We start from the raw sequence: 21,271 nt of genomic DNA on the forward strand, positions 1-21,271 counted from the left end.
TTTAACAGAAAAGTCGTAAAAGTTGTTTATTAAACCTACTCTCACCCTTCAAGAAGCAAGTTTGTGTAATGTGCAACTTCATGTCAGTTGCAATTTTCATGTGTGCTATATCTCTAGGATTGAACTGTAACTTGAATGGGAGAAAGTTATATCTTAACCAAAGATTCGACAAAGGCAATGCATATGAAAACTGTTGAGCCCTTTTTCCTGATGAGAATATAAGGTCCATGGTTCGCTCGCATACAAAAGGGTGCTGATAACACACACACAATACACAGAGATCTTTGTGTGTTCTGTCAGTTTATTGATTTGCCATACCCTCTTGCTTAGTCTAGATATTGCTGTGGCGGTTTTTTCGATGCAGACGTTGAGTTCTGTTCAAGTGAGAGGTTGACTGCGATAGAGAACCCCAGGTATGTGAACTCGTTCACCACTTCAAGTTCATAGCTGTTGATCTTGATGGAGGGTGCTTCTGCAACTCCTGGGCACATTATGTTCATCTTTTTTAGGCTTATAGTAAGCCGAAGTCTTGGCAGGCTTTGGAAAAACTGTCCAGGAGGTTTTGGAGATGGGCTTCTGTGTGGGTTGTCACTGCTGCATCGTCAGCGAAGAGGAGGTGTTGGATAAGGGCCTCCCAAGTCTTGGTTTTAGATCTGAGTCTTGCAGGATTGAACAGCTTTCCATCAGATCTCATGTGCAAGTAGATTCCCTCAGTTGAGGAACCAAAAGCTTGTTTCAGCAGCAGGGAGAAGAAGATCCCAAACAAAGTTGGGCCAAGTACACAGCCTGTCTTAACTCCGCTACGAATCTGGAAAGCCTCAGAGACTGAGCCATCATATTGAACTTTGAACATGGAAGGATCAAATCATGCTTAAGAGTTTGGGCGGGGACATTCAATCTTTTTTAGAAGCGCGAATAGTCCACTTCTACTCACAAGGTCAAAAGCCTTTCTAAGATCGATGAAGGCTATGTAAAGGGGCTTTTTTTTTGTTCTCTGCATTTCTCTTGTTGTCGTCTCAGTGAGAAGATCATATCGATGGTAGACCTTTCAGCTCTGAAGCCACACTGTGATTCTGGATAGATTCTGTCTGCAAAGATCTGAAGTCTGTTCAGGACAACTCAGGCAAAGGCTTTTCCCATAATACTAAGAAGGGAAATGCCACGATATGTGTTACAGTTGCTCCTGTTAACCTTGTTTTTACAGAGAGTGATGATGTTGGCCTCTTCGATTTCTTGTGGTACTTTGCCTTCTTTCCAGCACAGGCAAAGCAACTCGTGAAAATGTTGCAGTAGAATAGGTTTTTCACATTTCCTGATCTCATAACAGCTTATGATATAAAATATTATAAATTGTGATTTAAAATGTATGTAGGTTGTTCAAAATGTTGCTGTTCTGCTTTCTGTAGAATTGAACGGTTCTCTTAGCTCATGTGCTCCTGTATGTGTACGTGTTGACACAAGCGGTCAGATTTTTAAAGTCTGATTTATTTTTTTTGCACATAGGTGTAAATTATTACAGGTGTGGGGCACAAGTGGGTAGTTAGTTTCATATCACTTTTATCTACAGAAAGCATGCACAGAAAGGGAATTCTATCTGTATTCTCCTCTCCCCCATTTTTACCCGAGTGGCTATATTACTTTGTAGCTGCTAAATATGGCAGTTTGGGTTGGTCCTTTTCTTTTCAGTTATGAAAACAAAGTTAATCATCATGATCCAAACAAGCACGACTTATTTGTAATTACGACCGTATTAATGAGCATGAGGAGCAAAACACGGATCCCAGATGTTTTAGTTTCCTTGAATAGGAGTTACTTTGGAACTCTCATTGTCCGTATCAACCCAATTTTCATCAGACCCCCATGAAAATATTAAATTGTAGCTAGTTTACTTTCTGTATTTCACTTACTGGCACTTCAGTTGACTTACAAAATAAAGGTTTAAATCTTCTATTACACTGAAAACTTCTGACTCATCATTAACTATACAGCTGTTACCAGCACCTCCATAATATTGTGTAATTTTGTGATAATGATATAACTGAGCAGTTACAAGAGTATACAGTGAAGGTGTACATTCATGATATTCTATGCAAATTACAATTAATGCTAATTTTCCTAAAATTTTAAAACCTTCAGTCAGCTGCCAACTATGAAAATAACATTAAAGGACTTTTTCCTGCCTCAGGCTTCAAATTGAGGTGGCCATACATTTTCATTTTTATTATTGTACACTTGACTTTCATCTTATTGTGTAGCTGCATGTGCCTTTCTGTCTTTGATAGGTTCGTACTAGGATTCATATCTCAGTTCTTGGGTGTTACTCAAATTTGTTATGATTTGTTCAGATTAGCTCCCAGAATGTTACTTATTTTACTACTGAAGTAGCATATAACCCCACAATAGCCGCAGTTGGAACTGAGGTGTTATTGTGGTGATTTCTGCATTAAACATATAGGATGACTTCTGGCCTCATTAAAGTCAAAGAGGCAGATCCTCAACTAGTGGGAAATTGTTGAAGTCAATGGAGCTTTGACAGTCTGCACCAGCTGAGAATTTATACCTGGAATTTTGGCCACTAACTTCACTGGGCCCATGATTTGACATATAGTGAGATATTCCTTGCCCCAATGAGTTTAGTCTTTAATTTGAAGCAGGATGTAACAAGCAAATATGATGGATGAAATAAAAGGAGGAAAAGGAGAGGGAGAGTGAAGGTTACAAAAATAAGACCATGTGATTACATAGTCTTGCACATAGTCTCTTCTCTTGCACAACTTGATGGTTCCTGAAGGTATCAAATTCAGCTGGTATGGAATGTTTTACATGACAATTAATGCACAAATTAAGAAAGGTGGATCGGAGCATCCACAGTACCTAGAAGAGTGTTTTCTAATAACAGTCTGTACAGGTCTGTCCTGAGAGAATTGGAATTTTTGGTTTAGATTTAATAATATCCACCTCTTTTCATCAGTAGAACTCAATAAGCTATTAATACTGTACAGGCACATTATGTTACTGAGAAACTTGAAATCTAATAATGAATTGCCATAATCTTTAACAGTATCTTTTCTTGTGGGATGGGGGAAATGTCCCAAAAATAATATGCAGTGTAATTCATCAAAAATAAAAAAGTGAACAGTTCCAAGCATATTAATGCAATATAATAATCAAAGCATATTGACAGAAGTAACAAGGAATCTTAATTAAACATCTTTCTGACTAAAGGAAAGAACAAGACTATCAATTTAATTTTAAAAAATTTGAATCATGCCTTAATATTATGACTTAATCATTTACCTGACCCAAAACACCAGGATGACTTAAGTCTCTTAGACTTACAATGCATTCGATCAGTGTATTTTTATACCACTGGCACAGTGTGTGTGGGGAAAAAAGGGAATATTAAAGTGGTGAGAATTCTGTAGGCATTGTTTGGTTAGTAATAAATCACAAACCTGCGTATGTCAGACAAATTGAACTATGATTTTTAACATAGGCCAGCTTTAGGTTGGCAATAGATTTATGTGGCCTACCATCTTGATTTTTAAAATTAGAAATTAGTAATATCAAATTGAGATTTGCAGAACATAATTTTTTACTGTGTGATTTTAAGAGGTGCAGGAAAATGTCTGGATTGTATATATGTTCGCTTAGTGTATTTCTTATTATCCAGTAATTATAATTACAACATTGCCTTTCTAGAGATGGAAAGGCACAGCAGTAAGTAATGCAAAGTTATTTGATCAACAAAAATGTTTCATTAACTTACTGCTGTTGAGAATTGTTCTGTTAAGTGACACTGAAAAATAGCAGTTTAAGCCTTGAAATAGTAATTTATAACCAACATCAGGTTAAATACATGTTATTGCAGTGGTACTCAACCATTTCATCCTTCCAGCCTGAGCATCACAAATGAATGAAACCTCTTTAGAAAACGGTAATATATGTCAATTCTAATTTCACCAGTGTGAAGAGGTCTGGTTCTACCAACGTTCTTGTCATCTACTTGTCTATTCCTAAACTGCCATTTTTTCCCATTGGCATTTGCTCTAGTTGTGCAGTGCCTCTCTCAAACCCAGGAAGAACAGCACATGGAGAGCTATAAAAGGCAAACGTGGCCTCGTACCCTCTCATTATCAGTACTTTATCGTGTCTAAAATAGATTTTGTTTTCTGATACTGCTCCATGTCACTGGGACAAGGGAGGAGAGGAACTGGGGTCTGATTTTTCAACTTGCAGCAGTTGCGCAGCTGGTTTTGAAAATAATTCTATGGGGTCTTGGAGAATATCATTCACCTTCTGAGATGAACTAATGAAGGCAATCACATACACAAATGTACTTCCATAATCCTGCCAAAGATAATCATAGTTGAGATGTATATAGTATGGTTTCATACAGAGTTTCTCTAGGCTTTACATAGATTGGTATTATCCCCATTTTCCCAGTGGGAAAGCTGAGGCACAGAATGCTACGATCTTTCCTTCCTAATAAGTATATTCCTCATTCATAAAAAGATACTTAACTTTTCTATTTGCTGTACCTGCCCCATGTTTTCCTGTCTCTCTAATCTCTGTATTGGCCATGGTTTGAAGCTGGGCATCCTAAAATACTCCTTAATGCTTGGTAGAGCTACCCCTCATCCTGTGTCAACCTATACAATGAACTACATTTAAGTCCATCCAAAAATAAAATTGGATTTTCTCCTCCTCTTTTTGTGTAAAACTACCAATGTTTAAAAAGGGGCCTGTAGTAATTCTCACCACCTCAGTAGTTCCAATAGGTTTTCATTAAATGTTTTCAAGCATTACACCACAATAAAACATATTGATCCTTGTTAAAAGGCTGGATCAACTATACATACGATAATTTCCCCGTTCCAGCTTAAACTTTTTTGCATCTACTGCACTCTGTACAACAACTCCATCTGAGCTAAATTTAGCTGTATTTAGCTATATTGAACCAAACTATGCTATTGATAGGACTACACACAATGGCTGAGTTTGACCCAGACATTTCAATGAACCCTGAGCACCTTTAGAAACACAGTTGTGTACCAGATCCAAGAGGTGTCATCTCTAGTCATTTCCAAATAGGGTTCATAGAACTAGTGAGTGTATCCTACGTTCAGTGGGTGGAAAAGGAAGGCTGTTGAGGACTAGGTAGCTCCTTAGACTAGGCTTCTGCACTGTTAGATTCTCCTCTTTTGCTGAAACAACCAGTTGGCCAGATCAGTTCTTTTTCTTGTTAAACATAGGCACATTTGTGTATAAGTATCTCCTGTCCCAAGCTTAGAAAATAATAAATGCAGGTATATTGCACTCATTTTACCCTTTCTGATTTGCCCAGTTCTCCTTATACCAAATCTTGCACAATATACTGCTCTTATCTTTGACATTTGTTTCCAACATCTCTGGTTAACCACTCTCTCCTGTTTTTGTAATGCAGATGTTACTGAGATGAATGTAGATGGTACCACTTCCCCTTTGATTTTGAACTGCTACATTACACACCTGCCCACAGGATCTTACGTTATCAGCGGATTATCTTAGATTATCTTCATTAGCTGCTCTATTACTTACCATACATCTGTTTTGCAGAATAGTTTCAAGTCCTATAGTTTCACAAATTTGAGTCTCTTTGATGGTACCATTATAAGTATTTTACCTTTTTACATTGACATTTCTTAATTTGCATGAATATTTTGCTCATTCAGATTGTCTACGTTGATATGTTAAACACAATAGTTCCTTACAGAGTTATCATTCTGATTATTTTCAAGATGTCAAAATATATTTTTTCCAGCATAACTCTTCCCCTACCTAAAATTATGTTGTTTAATCTTTTCAAAACAGATTTGTCATTGATCTGTTTTTTATATATTTTTCCCCAAAATCTGTTCCTCCTTAAGACTGTCCCTGTAGCAAAACCAACTCAGCAAGGAGTGACCACCCAGGAAATCTAGTCAATTGGTTTGACCATATAACTTGTCCAGCCATGAAATCTGGAAACCATTTGTCTAAGAGAAAAGGATATACCATACTGGTGTATTGCACTATTAAGAATTAATTGTCAGAGTAGTCATCATTCCATCAGCTTTTATTTTTGCTGTCTCTTACCTTTTTCTTTCCCAGTTGGTTCATTAGGTAGTTCAATTTAGGCACACACACCAAAAAAAAAAAAAAAAGAGCTTTAAAAATCTGTTTTGTTTTCAACAGTGCCCTTAAAGATAGCCGTTTCCCCCCAATGACGAGGGATGAGCTGCCACGGCTTTTCTGCTCAGTGTCTCTACTCACTAATTTTGAAGATGTATGTGATTACTTGGACTGGGAGGTAAGGATTCCAGATCTTTTTAAAGAAAATGACCTTGATATCAGTATCCTCTAGTTCCTCCCAACCTAATAAGAAAATAACTGACATTTTGGAATATTTAGTGTAGTTATCTGATTGTCTTAGTTGTCTTTTATACACATAAGATGATGCATCTCTGGTGTCTCCTGGGAGATCTGGTGTTACCATGCAAGTTCTTAGGATATGGAAACCGTAAAGTGGAACTGAGCCATTTTCATGCCCACTGGATGATCACAGTAAACCTGTGTTCTTAAAAGACACATGAACAAAACGCCACTGATGTCTCAGGGTTGTTTTTTGTTTGTTTGTTTGTTTGTTTTTTAAGATTAAATCCTGCAATATTAAAATAGGCATAGTCTGAAATACATCCTCAGTTTTTTGGATCAAAACTTTCTGTAATGAAGTAGTTATAGAGGAGACCTAGATAGTCATAGTCCATCATTCTGCTAGAACAAGATAAGTCTCTAGAAAGAGGCTGTACCAGACAATCTATACTGATACTACATTTGACCTTAAGCTGCTGGAATCACATAGTACACTCATTGGGAAGGTAGAAGGAAAAAAAAAAGTCCCACACAGCTGCCTCATTTAGATATAGGAATAAGCATGGATGGCTGAAGCCAAATAACACTTTATCTGGAGAAAATGGTGCAAGCCAGACAGTTAGCACCTGTCCCCACTAATCCCTTGAAAACAATGAGAACCAAATATACCATTTATTTTTTCAATTTAATACTTATCCTGTGAAGAGCAGCATCCACTTTACTTGTTACGGTTAAAGGGAAACTGCACACATTGTCTTGGCACAGCAGCATGAAAACGCACAGGTTACAAAGCAATTGCTGTTATGTTTACATTTTTTTTTAATTACAATGTATATTTGAGTGCGACAGTTTTACTGAAAATTTGTCACTTACGTAAATAATGGACATGGTCTAGTCCAGTACAAAAGAAAACAAATTCCACTGTCTTGTGTTAATAATGGTTTAACACACATAAAAGAGCTCTAATGCTTAGTGTTCGTTTTTTAAAAATTGTGAACAGTAATGCTTTTCTATTGGCTGTATCTGTAGGTTGAAAACGGGTGTATAGTCTCCACAATTGGGTGCTCTCACTGGTAAGGTCACAAGAGGCCTCTTTTTCACTTGGGTGACTGTCTCCAGCGTTAGCCTCTGAAGTGCCAATTGTACAGTAATTGAAAGCTTAAATATAATGCATTTCACAGTTAATTGGTAGTGACAACAGCTTCATGTCTTCTCTACTGCTGAGCAAAATGGGTGCAAGTTTCCTTTGAGGAACGATCAGTGTTTTCACCATAAACACCATTCTTCATGATTTATATCTCATCTGTCAAAAATTTACTCTGAGCTGAAGCTTTGTCCTAAACCAAGAGCAGTTTTTTTTCTAGACAATCCAATTGTCTGTCTCTGAGCTACAGAAGTACAATATATGTTTGGACCACAATTTTTCAAGCGTTAATAACTACAGTGGCTTTTTAAATGAAACTTTACAGGCCAATAATTAAATCAATTTAGTGAATAATTCAAACTGTCTGGTTGAGATTTTGTCTAGTCTGCTTGCTACAGTTTAGCATTTGATGCTAAAATTAGTAATGTGAAGGATTTAATAACTCAGTCATTTAAATTTATTTTAACTCTTGAAAATTGACTGTGGGCATGTTCAGAAACTGTTTTTCATAATATTTTAAATGCACACTAATATTTTATTGGCTTCATGCTATTGTCTAGTACAGTATAATGTAATGATCATTATCTTCCCAAGTTGAAATAGGCATTTCAAGTTTCCAGATAAATATTTTTACATAATGACAAACTGTTTCAAAGGAGCCATTATGTTCTATCAAATAAGCATATTGCTTTAAAATGACCAAAATATGTATTTGTTCGAGAGAGGGGCTTAAACCAAAACCCCAGCTCAGAACACCCACCAAACTTTGGGAAAGTATGGATCTGAACGTTGTGATTTGGAGCCCATCTTCTAATTTATACCTTAAATGTCTGTATGTATGTAACTTCAGCAATTTCACTTTCTGTATTTTATTGCAAAGTCCTATAGAATTTAATAACAGAAATAAAAATAGGATTTGAGAGAAATGACTTTCGATGGTAATAAAATATAAATTCCTTTTGATAGAATTTGTAATCCTCCCTATAGAATTAAATAGAGAGCTATATCCCAGCTATAGAACTCTATACATTGGTTTAAAAATTCTGTAGAAAAATATTTGCGATGAAATTTCTTAAGACACTTCAATAACGGAAATCATTAGCCTCTTTTGGAAGGGTGGGAAAGGTAAGAGTATTGTCAAATATTTTAATAATCTACTTTTAAAGCCTCTAACATGGTAAAGCAATCAAAAGAGGTGGCCATAATATAATGAGTCTCCTGAGACATGGCAAAATCCTGTCATTTTTTCTGCCATGCTTTTCAAGTGATGGTTCTATATATAACTATAAATGACGTACAGGCATTCCATATAAAGTAAGAAGTTTATACTGAAATGTTAGTCCTTAAAAGAATGATGTGTCACTGTACATGCCCCTTACAGTGAGACAGCTTATGTCATCCATGTTTCTTTTAAGGGAACTGCAGTTATGCAATGTCAGTGGCAAAAAGACATTTCAAGATGGCTAGAATATGACCTAAAGAGAGATTCTGGGTCTTCCATCTGGTATAACTGCTCATTTCCAGATCATCCTGAAAAATCATCAGCCTGGTTAGGAGACCTTACTTCTGTAGGTATGCTATTGAGATCTTGTGGGAGCTAATTCAGCAATTTGCTGACAGAAGTCAAAATATTTCAAAATTGCAGATCCAGACAGCTTGCAGTGCTGTGGTGGTTTAGAGACGATCATTTGAAGACATGGCTCAGGACAGGAGTGCCTCCTATACCCTGAAACAGACTGATAGATCTTCCTTCTACTGATTAATGAATTGTTTCCCCAAACTGAAGAGATCAGTTTTTCAGTTGCAGCAAGCAGTGAGAGATCCTCTTTGCAGCAGAGACTTCAGGCGAGTAAACAGGAGACATGAGTGAATTGACTGCCATTAGCTCCCATATGATTTTTCAAATTGCCACCATTTTCACCTTTTATAAAGGTTTTCACCTTTTTATATTTACTTTCAAAGGATCACATCAGTACAGTGATTCATGAAGACACTTCATAAAAAACACAGGGTTTCCATTCACGCATGACTGTATATGATTGCACTATGCATCCGTAGTTCACACACGTGGTGGTTTGCAATGGATGCTGGGCAGATATGCATTGTCTCCTCATTTCTGTAAGCACAGAGTCTTCCTCCCACGAGACATCTCTCCACTACCCCTGTCCAATGTCTACTTATGTGGAGTGTCACAGCCTTTCCATCAAAGAAAGGTGGTGAGACATGCAGTGTCATGAATTCTGGGATATGTTTTTGAATGATAATACTTCTTTAGTAGAGAATGTGGACACCAGAGGGCAAGTGGGGAAGCAGCTCATGGAAGTAAAATAACTGTTTAATGCTACTGACATGGAGGCAGTAAGATCTGCACCCTTTCACATCCTCCAGTGTATCTGATGGGACTTTTTCTCCCAATCCATTTCCCCTTGCAGCCATCCATCCCCAAAGCAAACTCAGTTTTATTCCTCCCTTCACCCACTTTGCAATCACCTTCCTGATTTCTTTACCCTTCCACTAAGGTCATCCCTGCCCTGCACAGATTCTGCAATTCCCTCTTCTCCAAAATTATTAATTTTTTTGCTCGTAGCTTTATTGCTCTTGAATTCCTTTACTCTCAACTCATGTCAGAGTGGGAATCTTTAAACTATTTAGCGAGGCATTTCCTTACAGTACAATGCTCCACAGAGGAAATCAAACACTTAAAACATGTTCTGCTAGGTTACTAAACAGTACAGAGGGTTTCAGGATTTTTTTTTTTTTAAGGAAATTGTTTGATTTGCTTAGATCCTGAAAAAAAAAAAAGAGGGGATTCCTATCCATTCTGCATCTCTGGCCACTGAATCCCTTACCCCAGGAGAGAGGTTCAGGATGCTGTATCAGGAGTCCCTGGGAGGAAAAAATTGAATCCTACAAATGGATAGGACAAGTATGAAATATGCTTAAATGTTTCAGGAGGCAAGCTTTGGTACTACAGACGCTGGTTATTTGAGAGTAGATACCTTGTTAATGTGTGAAAGACAAACTAATTTATACATTTTCTGCATTTCTCTTTTATGAAAATACCGAAGGAAGCAAAAGCTATGTTATCATTTCTCTGTCACTCACATCCTATCACAGCTGGGTTTCCCCAGTACATTTCCTTTTAGTCATTTTTTTCTCCTCTTAAAATCATCTGTGTCTTCTTACCACAAAGTGATTCAGATTCCTTGAGAAAGCTTTGGGATATTGAAACAAGCCTTCCTGACATCAAGAAAAGTCAGAATACAGGCAGCACAGAAAATTAGCCAAGTTTCTTCAGTAGTTCCACATTAAGCATACTGTCATAAATTCAGGCTACTTAATGGCCAGTATTTTGTCAGTTTCTGGTTCCTGAAATAATGTGAAATGGTCCTTTCTCCTGAATTTGTTGTCCTTCAATGAAATGCTACCAATCTGTAGAAGACTCCTGAGACTCTGGCTGTGGGGTTTGATGATGAGATGAAAGTTAATAGTAATGACTGAGAGATGGCTTTTCATCAGTCTGTACAAAATTAGATCATAATCTTAGAGTTTCTAGTGAACAGATGCACCCAAGAGAGAGTTTTAAAAAAACAACCACCCAAAATTTAAGCCTGTTCCAGTCAACTTAAGCTAAACTGAAAAAAAACCCACTTACACCAAAAGAAGAATGTCCATGCAGAGGTTGGCAGTTGTTAGCTATTAGTGGTTTAAATTCACAAGTTACGTTATACCAATGCAATGTTCTTGTGTAGTTGTGGGGCAGGGTTAGTAATATGTCAGAAGTGTGTTGGACATCATAAATAGAGCAAGACATTTCCATGAACTCTGTCAGTCCATTTAATTGGTTATGACGCACAATCTACTCATCAATGAGAATTATGTTTACTCTCTGTTAGAGTGCAATTATTTGTTGGTTGGATATTGAATCATATTCAGCACGTCATCAGTACAGTAAAAGCTGTGTTATCTGGCACTTTATCAACCGGAAAGCTCTATTATCCGGCATTTCTGATATCTCCCAATACAAATCCCCAATCTAGTAATGGGAACTAGTATATTGCCCAGAAAGTTATGCAATTGCACATTCTGCACTCTACTTTTATGCAAAAGAGGCAGAAGACAGCAAGCTGATATCAGGGATTAATTCAAAAAAGCAGTTTCCAGGGTGTGTTATCGGGCCATTACAGATTCAGCCCAATCTACTACGCCTTCCACATCTACAATGATAATTGATAACCTTGAGGCAAGAGCCTTGAAGTGCCTTCTGAGTCACCAAAGAAAGATTAAATATGTTCAGTATAGTTTTAGTGTTGTGTATTTTTAGTGATCTGGGTGTACATCATGCACTGCCCATAGTGATATATAATATCATAAGATAAGTTTTCTATACCGTAGGTTATCTGTATACACCTAAGTGCTTCAAGACACCAACCACGCTGCAGTGCAGCACTACTACTGAGTTGGCGAATACTTGTGTACTGCACTACTGTATTTTATACTTTATTCATTTTATTGTATTGTAATTCTTTGAAAATTGGTATTCCATTGGTAAAGTATAACTCTGAGTTAACTGGAATATTTGATTAACCAGCACCCGCTATTCCCCCAACATGCCAGATAACAAAGCTTTTACTGTATTTCTGGTTAATTCCTCATGAATATTGTAAACTATATGTTCTCATGATCACCTCTGTTGCACAGGATATTAGCACAGGAAGGTGGACCTAACTTTATATATTCCACAAAATTTTTAAATTTGATTTTGAAGACATGCTAAAATAAAAACATATTTTACAAAATACCTTGAGTAATTGAATATATACCATAAGTACTATGAAACTGTCAAATGCCTAATTGTGCAGCATGGTGGTGATAGCACAAGACAGCTCTGTACGTTCATTTTTTCCACCAATTACTATAATGGTATCTGTTCATATCAGTGAAGCAATCACATACTTCCTCAAAAAAGTTTATACAGAAAACTTAATGAGTTGAAATTAAACCCATCCTAAAATCTTTCATTGTTCCCTTGTATACTGAAATGTACCTCAGGTTCTGTAAAATGAGAGCTTCAACACTGATGAAATTCTAGCACTTCTCTAACCCACCACCAAATACAGGGTGTGACTGCAGCGAGAATATGTATCACATCATCTGTTCATCTAGATTCTAATCCCACTGCTCTCCTTACCTTTATGGATCCTAAGAACAGATATTGTCATTTATGAATTAAAACAATTAAAACAAGAGGCTGCTCGGCAGCTCTCCAACACGAGTTTCTACAAGCCATTACCCTCTGATCCCACTGAGAGTTACCAAAAGCAACTACAGCATTTGCTCAAGAAACTTCCTGAAAAAGCACAAGATCAAATCCGCACAGACACACCCCTGGAACCCCGACCTGGGATATTCTATCTACTACCCAAGATCCATAAACCTGGAAATCCTGGGCGCCCCATCATCTCAGGCATTGGCACCCTGACAGCAGGATTGTCTGGCTATGTAGACTCCCTCCTCAGGCCCTACGCTACCAGCACTCCCAGCTACCTTCGAGACACCACTGACTTCCTGAGGAAACTACAATCCATCGGTGATCTTCCTGATAACACCATCCTGGCCACTATGGATGTAGAAGCCCTCTACACCAACATTCCACACAAAGATGGACTACAAGCCGTCAAGAACACTATCCCCGATAATGTCACGGCTAACCTGGTGGCTGAACTTTGTGACTTTGTCCTTACCCATAACTACTTCACATTTGGGGACAATGTATACCTTCAGATCAGCGGCACTGCTATGGGTACCCGCATGGCCCCACAGTATGCCAACATTTTTATGGCTGATTTAGAACAACGCTTCCTCAGCTCTCGTCCCCTAAAGCCCCTACTCTACTTGCGCTATATTGATGACATCTTCATCATCTGGACCCATGGAAAAGAAGCCCTTGAGGAATTCCACCATGATTTCAACAATTTCCATCCCACCACCAACCTCAGCCTGGTCCAGTCCACACAAGAGATCCACTTCCTGGACACTACAGTGCTAATAAACAATGGTCACATAAACACCACCCTATACCGGAAACCTACTGACCGCTATTCCTACCTGCATGCCTCCAGCTTTCACCCTGACCACACCACACGATCCATCGTCTACAGCCAAGCTCTGCGATACAACCGCATTTGCTCCAACCCCTCAGACAGAGACAAACACCTACAAGATCTCTGTCAAGCTTTCTTACAACTACAATACCCACCTGCAGAAGTAAAGAAACAGATTGATAGAGCCAGAAGAGTTCCCAGAAGTTACCTACTACAGGACAGGCCTAACAAAGAAAATAACAGAACGCCACTAGCCGTCACCTTCAGCCCCCAACTAAAACCCCTCCAACGCATTATTAAGGATCTACAACCTATCCTAAAGGATGACCCAACACTCTCACAAATCTTGGGAGACAGGCCAGTCCTTGCCTACAGACAGCCCCGCAACCTGAAGCAAATACTCACCAACAACCACATACCACACAACAGAACCACTAACCCAGGAACTTATCCTTGCAACAAAGCCCGTTGCCAACTGTGCCCACATATCTATTCAGGGGACACCATCACAGGGCCTAATAACATCAGCCACACTATCAGAGGCTCGTTCACCTGCACATCCACCAATGTGATATATGCCATCATGTGCCAGCAATGCCCCTCTGCCATGTACATTGGTCAAACTGGACAGTCTCTACGTAAAAGAATAAATGGACACAAATCAGATGTCAAGAATTATAACATTCATAAACCAGTCGGAGAACACTTCAATCTCTCTGGTCACGCGATCACAGACATGAAGGTCGCTATCTTAAAACAAAAAAACTTCAAATCCAGACTCCAGCGAGAAACTGCTGAATTGGAATTCATTTGCAAATTGGATACTATTAATTTAGGCTTAAATAGAGACTTGGAGTGGCTAAGTCATTATGCAAGGTAGCCTGTTTCCTCTTGTTTTTTCCTACCCCCCCCCCCCCCCGATGTTCTGGTTTAACGTGGATTTTAACTTGAAGAGTGGTCAGTTTGGATGAGCTATTACCAGCAGGAGAGTGAGTTTGTGTGTGTATGGGGGTGGGGGGGATGTGAGAACCTGGATTTATGCAGGAAATAGCCCAGCTTAATTGTCATGCACATTGTGTAAAGAGTTATCACTTTGGATGGGCTATCACCAGCAGGAGAGTGAATTTGTGTGGGGGGGTGGAGGGTGAGAAAACCTGGATTTGTGCTGGAAATCACTTTAGATAAGCTATTACCAGCAGGACAGTGGGGTGGGAATAGGTATTGTTTCATATTCTCTGTGTATATATAAAGTCTGCTGCAGTTTCCACGATATGCATCTGAAGAAGTGAGCTGTAGCTCACGAAAGCTTATGCTCTAATAAATTGGTTAGTCTCTAAGGTGCCACAAGTCCTCCTTTTCTTTTTGCGAATATAGACTAACACGGCTGTTACTCTGAAACAATGAGAATGTCAATACCCTTCGAGCTTACTATCATAAAGCAGGCAAGAAGAGTGATGAGGGTGTATACATGTTATCACAGCACCACCAATACCCTGGGTGACTGCTCTGTGAGTTTCCTAATAGAAGCCTCATGAAAATAGGTAAATTAATAATAATAGCCTGAAAATTACCATACGCAGAGGCTAAATAAAATATTTTTGTACAAATTGGAAATAGGAAAAGTTAAAACAAAGTTAAGGTTTAAAATGGAATCAGGGATCATGTTGTATGCTCCTTAGGCTACGTAACTTTGACAGGCTCCTGTAGTTACACTTGTCTGTCCTCCCCTTTCTACCTCAAATTGCTTGCTAAACCCACTTGTTGAGCCTTTTCTTAAATTGGATTGTAAACTGTTCATGGCAGTGACCATTCTATACTGTCTTTGCATATTGTCTAGAACAGTGGTTCTCAAAGTCAATCCGCCGCTTGTTCAGGAAAAGCCCCTGGCAAGCTGGACCGGTTTCTTTACTTGCTGTGTCTGCAGGTTCGGCTGATTGCAGCTCCCACTGGCCGCGGTTTGCTGCTCCAGGCCAATGGGGGCTGCGGGAAGTGGCGTGGGCCAAGGGACATGCTGGCCGCCCATCCCGCAGCCCCCATTGGCCCGGAGCAGCGAACTGCTGCCAGTGGGAGCTGTGATCGGCCGAACCTGAGGACGCAGCAGGTAAACAAACCGGTCCGGCCCACCAGGGGCTTTCCCTGAACAAGCAGTGGGCTGGCTTTGAGAACCACTGTTCTAGACAATATGCAAAGACGGTACAGGACCCCGATCCCAATCTACGTGCTGTAATAAAGAGAGATTTCAAAGGAGTTGCAGTTGTTGTGTTTGAGGACTGATAGATTTTTTTCAGTTTCTGGTATGTAGGAAAATTTAAAACTGATAGTGTTTGTATGTAAACAAATGTTTTGGTCAGGATACATTTTGGGTTTTATCTTGGCAGTTAATTCAATCTGTAATTACTTTTCTGCTCTAATCAATTTGTCTTGCAAATTTGATCTGAAAAAAACAGATGCAATAATAAAAGGGGGCACCTGAGCTTCACATGGATGGACCATGTTGATGTGCATCACTTTGTATTAGTGTGAAGTTTCCCATTATTCAGATGTGGTCTTACAGTTTGCATAAAGTTACTAGTTGGTTTCCTTGATCCTAGAATAAATTAGGCGAGATCTGCTTAAAGACTTTTCATTCCCAAATTTCAGTTTGTCATAATAGAACCGTCTGGTTCTGAATTACACCTTCAAAGAGTAAGATTTGGCTTCTAAAACAAAATTACACCTGCTTACTTGAAAGTTTAGGTTCAGAAATGTAAGAGAGATTAATTGAGACCAGTTGTTATGAAGGAGGTTAGAGATTCACATCTTCATTCAGAAAAGTTTCATCATATTTAAGACATGGTGCACTGATAAAGAGGAGGAGGATTTGCAAGTCAAGGTCGCCAGAATAAACTCCCACCCCTCACCCCACACTTATAGCCATATGAAGATGCTAGAGCAAAAGTAACTGTGTAATATTTACCTTGAAATATCTGTGTATTAATTGGACAGTTGGCCCTGGAGAGCCTATGTGCTCCATTATATTAATCCTTGGTTTTGAATTTGGCTGCCATGCAGTTGTTCTAGAGTAAGTCTTTATTCTAAAAATCTTTCTATACTTTTTGTTGAAATCAAATTAGTTTGTGCCAAAAAACAGGTATCTAAACCAAATAACACTATAAGCTTTTAAACACACAATACTCATGTTTCCACATGCACCTGAAGACTTCCAAATTTAAGTAAAAACAAATCTTATTTACAGGAGCACAAGAATAAAAATCTGAGGCTACTAACATTTTGTTTACTTTTGTGTAACTTAAAAGTAACTGAAAACTGTTTATTAAATTTTGGTAAGAAATTTCACTCCTAGCTGGAGGCCTCTTATGACAAATTGATCAAGAACATGTGTTTACAGCAGAATTATTGTACCCTTGAAAATAGGGAAGTGCTGTGTACACACGCATTATTTTTGCAAACAGTGCCTCGAAAGAGCATCCAGCCTAGTTCTTATAGGAATTTGGAACATCTCATGAAAGTCGCATGTCGCTCCTGTCTGTCAGCAATGTTGGTTTCTTCATTGTAGGCAGTAGACCTTACACTAGAAAACAGTCTTGTAATATATGGAAATATGAATTTGAAGTTCTTCTTCATACATTAGTGGAAATTTCATGGACTGGAAAGCTCAAGGGATTGGTAATAGCTCAAACCTTTCACCATTAGGTTGCCAGTTCAGACAAGATCCCGGCTGTCATGGCCACAAGTCATTAGACCACAACACTGGTTGCCTAGGAAATGGAACTGGTGACCTTGGTTCACTTTTTTGGTGGACAGGTGTTCACATCCATTAATAACACCCCTGTTGGCAGGATCAGAAGAGAGGTCAAGCACTGAATGGGCATGGAGACCAAACTACTCTCCCCTCAAATGGTGTTCCCTTCAGGTCAGAGATGAAGTACTTTGGTGGGGAATTGTAGGGCATGCTTGTACTGCCACTGCCCTGACCAGGCTGTCAGTTGGACGCCATTAAAAAGGGCTAAATTCACTTCGGAATTACCTGGAAAATGTTTTTTAAAAAAATCTAAAATTGGGTAAACCTTTCTTTAAAAGGCTCACATCTTGTGATTTTTCACATTAGAAATTTCTTGTATTATTTTTAAATGTACTAATAAAACTGCCAATTTCTTTCAGGTGGGTGTACATGGCATTAGAATAGAATTCATCAATGAAAAAGGATCAAAACGCACCGCCACCTACTTACCGGAGGTTGCAAAGGAGCAAGGTCATTGTTGCACTTTATTTCATATGATCTGGTGAAGAATTTAAATATACATATAAACCTAAAATGCAATATTTGACCTTGCACTGATGTCAGATGATGGAGCAATACTTAACTGTAAGGAATGACTCTTATAAATGCCACTTACATGCCTGTATAAAATCAGTCCCGTTATTGAGAAGATTTCAGTAAATTGTAACAGTTTGTTAAGGAAGTCAGAAACAAACAGTAAAGTAGCAACAATATGCAAAATAAAAGATGTAGGGGGTGGTACAGTGCGAATTAAAAGCTGCCATTTTTCATACACCCAACTTGCTACAATCAGTGAAATGCAAAACTTATTTAACTTAGTGATGGGATGACTGCTCATGGATTTTAACAATGGAGTTATTTCGCAACCTGCAAATTTTTCTTTTGTTAGGCTCTCACTGCAGGCACTTAATCCTCTTTAAGAGCTTTGGCTTCCCATTGTTTCTTGGGTGGGTAGAAGGGAGTTGGTTTCATACTGAATATCCCAAAATACTTCTGTAAATGAAAGTGTGTCCCTTTTAAAAGAGGCACAGACTTGTAAGTTCATCATTTGAAAGAACAATATACACTAGTTCTGTTTAATACCAGTATATGGTGCTGATCCGCTAACTACTTACTAACGTTTTCTCTTCTAGCCGTGACTCTGGGGTTTTTTTTCATTTTTTGCATTGTTTTTGCATTTGCCTCCTTATGTTTGGATTTGTTGTGTTAAGAGATAAAGAAGAATCTGCACTAAGGATCACCTTGACTATACAACTCCTTGTCTACAAGTGACCACTTAAAATTATCCCTAAGATTTCCAGTACAATTTTGTTTGTTCTGTACTTATAGATCTGCATCTTTCAGTTTTTGCTGAGCCCTTATATGGTCACTTAAGACAGCTTTCACTATATTTATAAAATGTAATTGTTATGTGAACTTCTTTAGGTCAAAATTTTTATATATATAATTTTGGGTTCTTTTTAAAAAAACAGGTTTTTATACATGTGGTTTATTAAACAGACAAAGCAAAATGATATATTTAGTCTTGTTAGGCATCTATCTGAATAATCTAAGCAATTGTGTACTTCTGAAATAACACATCTAACAGTTTTATAAATAAAAGATGCACAGTTCATTTTCTACATATTATTGTGATACCATGTATTCAAAATTTGATCTTTATATATTGCTTTAAAATAGTGTAAAAGACTTGTTGGGTGAGAACCATAATTAACCTAAACTAATTGTGGGTTAATACTCCAAAAATTTATAAGCCAACCGCCAGCAAACTGTTTAATGTTGTAATTCTGAAATTGGAAAAATCACTGTTAAAGTTAACAGTGGCACTTACAGAGAGGTCTGTGAGACCCCATACCATTTGATGATGAGGGATAGGATTTTTCTATCCTCCACCTGCACCTCTGAAAGCACATTTTGAGCCAGTTAAGATTGCTTACATGCAATATTTCCAATAGAAACTTGATTTTCAAGTGGTTCTATGTATTTTATTTCAATACGATTTAAAGGATTACTGTGATATATGACCTTGCCATAGTAGGATGAAGTCCTCGTTTTCTTTTACAGCTTTTAGACTTTGGAAGGGTATAATTTTTGTTTCCCCATATCCAGAAAACGCGGCTGTCTTGGATCTACTTTTAAACTATGTGCAAGATCTTTGCTTTGCACAATAACTTACTCTGATGTAGGAAGAATCCTGTATGTGGTACTTCCTGCAAGAAGCTGTTCTTAGGAACACAGGAATTTACTTGTTACAGATCTATGGGAATGTTTATAATGGACTTCAGCAGAGTAGATGCAAAAATATAACATGAAGTAATATTTTAATGTAAAGTCTGTTTAATTACATGCTCTTTGCTGATTTTTATTCTGATAAAACTCAACAGGATGGGACCACATTCAGACCATAGATTCCTTATTGAGGAAAGGAGGCTACAAAGCTCCAATTACTAATGAGTTCAGGAAAACCATAAAACTGACCAGGTATGTATTAGGGGATACATGACAGATATGTTTTGTTATTTCAATATTGCTCCAGTTTGTTTATTTCCTGTAGACATCTGCTAAAATATTGATGGTAAAGTCTTCCTTCATAATAACAGATTTAACAATATCTTCTGCAACAGTGGTCCTTTCTTCTTTTGGTGTGTGTCTGTAACTTCCATTAATCGTAACAGGAGTTAACACCACCCAGCAAGGGAAGAATGAACTGCTGTTTAATGTATGTCTTTCCAAGAGTCCTCTGTGTATTTTATTTCATGCTGCTGCTTAAAGATTGCAACTTGGAAAAATTATAGGGGTGTGGTAGCCCTTAGTTTTCAAAGTTAGTGCACCGGGTGTAATAGATATCCCCTCATGGGTTCAAGGGAGATTAGGCACTGTCACCATTCAAAATTCTAAAGTTCAGCTTGTGCAGGTGCTTCATATGCCCCTGCTAGGAAACTACAGTACCCTCCCAGCCTTTCTGAAAGGAAGGTGATACATTACATAACATTACCCCTACAGCTGGGTTAATCAGGCTGACAGTCCCTATATTGTTGGGCTGGGGACTTCACTCCCTCCACACAAACCAGGCAGCGTTTGTTGACTTTTAGTGCTTTGAGAATTACCTTCTCCTTTGTAGTGGACACACTGTCAACTGAATGATGTAGAAATGTGGTTTTATAGGGGCAGTTCTGCATGCACCTAGAGAGGTACATTGTTATACACTTGAAAAATACATAAATTACAAAATTGAAAGACTGCAGAATTCTCAATTTGGTCAGGTGGTTATCTACTAAGAGTCAGAGAAAAAAGAAATACAAATAAGTCCTTTTCACTTCTCCAAAGATACCATTGGTAATAGTTTACCATTCCTGGAGACAGGAAAGCTGATAAAATGTCTCTAGAAAGATTTTTCCTTGGTGACAGTTACTTCATTTTAGACACTTAATTCCCTTCAAGCCTCAGTGACTGGACTCACTTAGACAAATCCGTTTAAGTATAAGGTAGTGCTACACTCTTGCCCTAAATTCCTTCCAAAGGTGGTAGTGAAGTTCTACCTCAGTCAACCATCATGCTGTCAATACTCTTCTCAAGCCATTATGTCTATTCAAATAAGACCTTTCTCTATAAGTTCATCATCAACGGGCCATGAGGCTATAGTAAAATAAGGCCTTCTAAAGTCCATTTGGCATATTTTGTTTCATTTAGCACAATACCCCAGGACATGTTGTTCCCGAAAGAACCATGGAGAAGAATCTCTCATTAGTACTCCTTTGCAGAACTAAAACTTAAAGATCCTGTTAAGGCACAGCAAGAGTAATATATGCATCCTTAGCAAGCCACTGATTTCTTTCTCTCTCAGATTTT

General features: G+C 38.2%; 1 protein-coding gene across 7 annotated transcripts in view; it reads left to right on the forward strand.

The window, feature by feature from the left end:
• The window catches only part of AMMECR1 (AMMECR nuclear protein 1), a 184,435-nt gene that overhangs the window by 114,576 nt on the left and 48,588 nt on the right, over window positions 1-21,271 (forward strand). For 2 of the 7 annotated variants that reach the window (XR_012160967.2, XM_073361201.2), the window contains exons 4-7: window positions 6,217-6,331; window positions 8,953-9,105; window positions 17,803-17,893; window positions 19,807-19,903. Coding sequence is in view for 4 of the 7 variants with exons in the window: in XM_073361201.2 (XP_073217302.2) it covers window positions 6,217-6,331; window positions 8,953-9,105; window positions 17,803-17,893; window positions 19,807-19,903 (456 nt within the window). In the remaining 3 variants the exon portion in view is untranslated. Of the gene's footprint in view, window positions 1-6,216; window positions 6,332-8,952; window positions 9,110-17,802; window positions 18,008-19,806; window positions 19,904-21,271 lie in introns of those variants that run through there. The other 5 variants (XR_012160969.2, XR_012160968.2, XM_073361203.2 and 2 more) reach the window with 5 other exon arrangements.

Source organism: Lepidochelys kempii, chromosome 9, assembly GCF_965140285.1.
Source record: "Lepidochelys kempii isolate rLepKem1 chromosome 9, rLepKem1.hap1, whole genome shotgun sequence".
Lineage (NCBI taxonomy): Eukaryota > Metazoa > Chordata > Testudines > Cheloniidae > Lepidochelys > Lepidochelys kempii.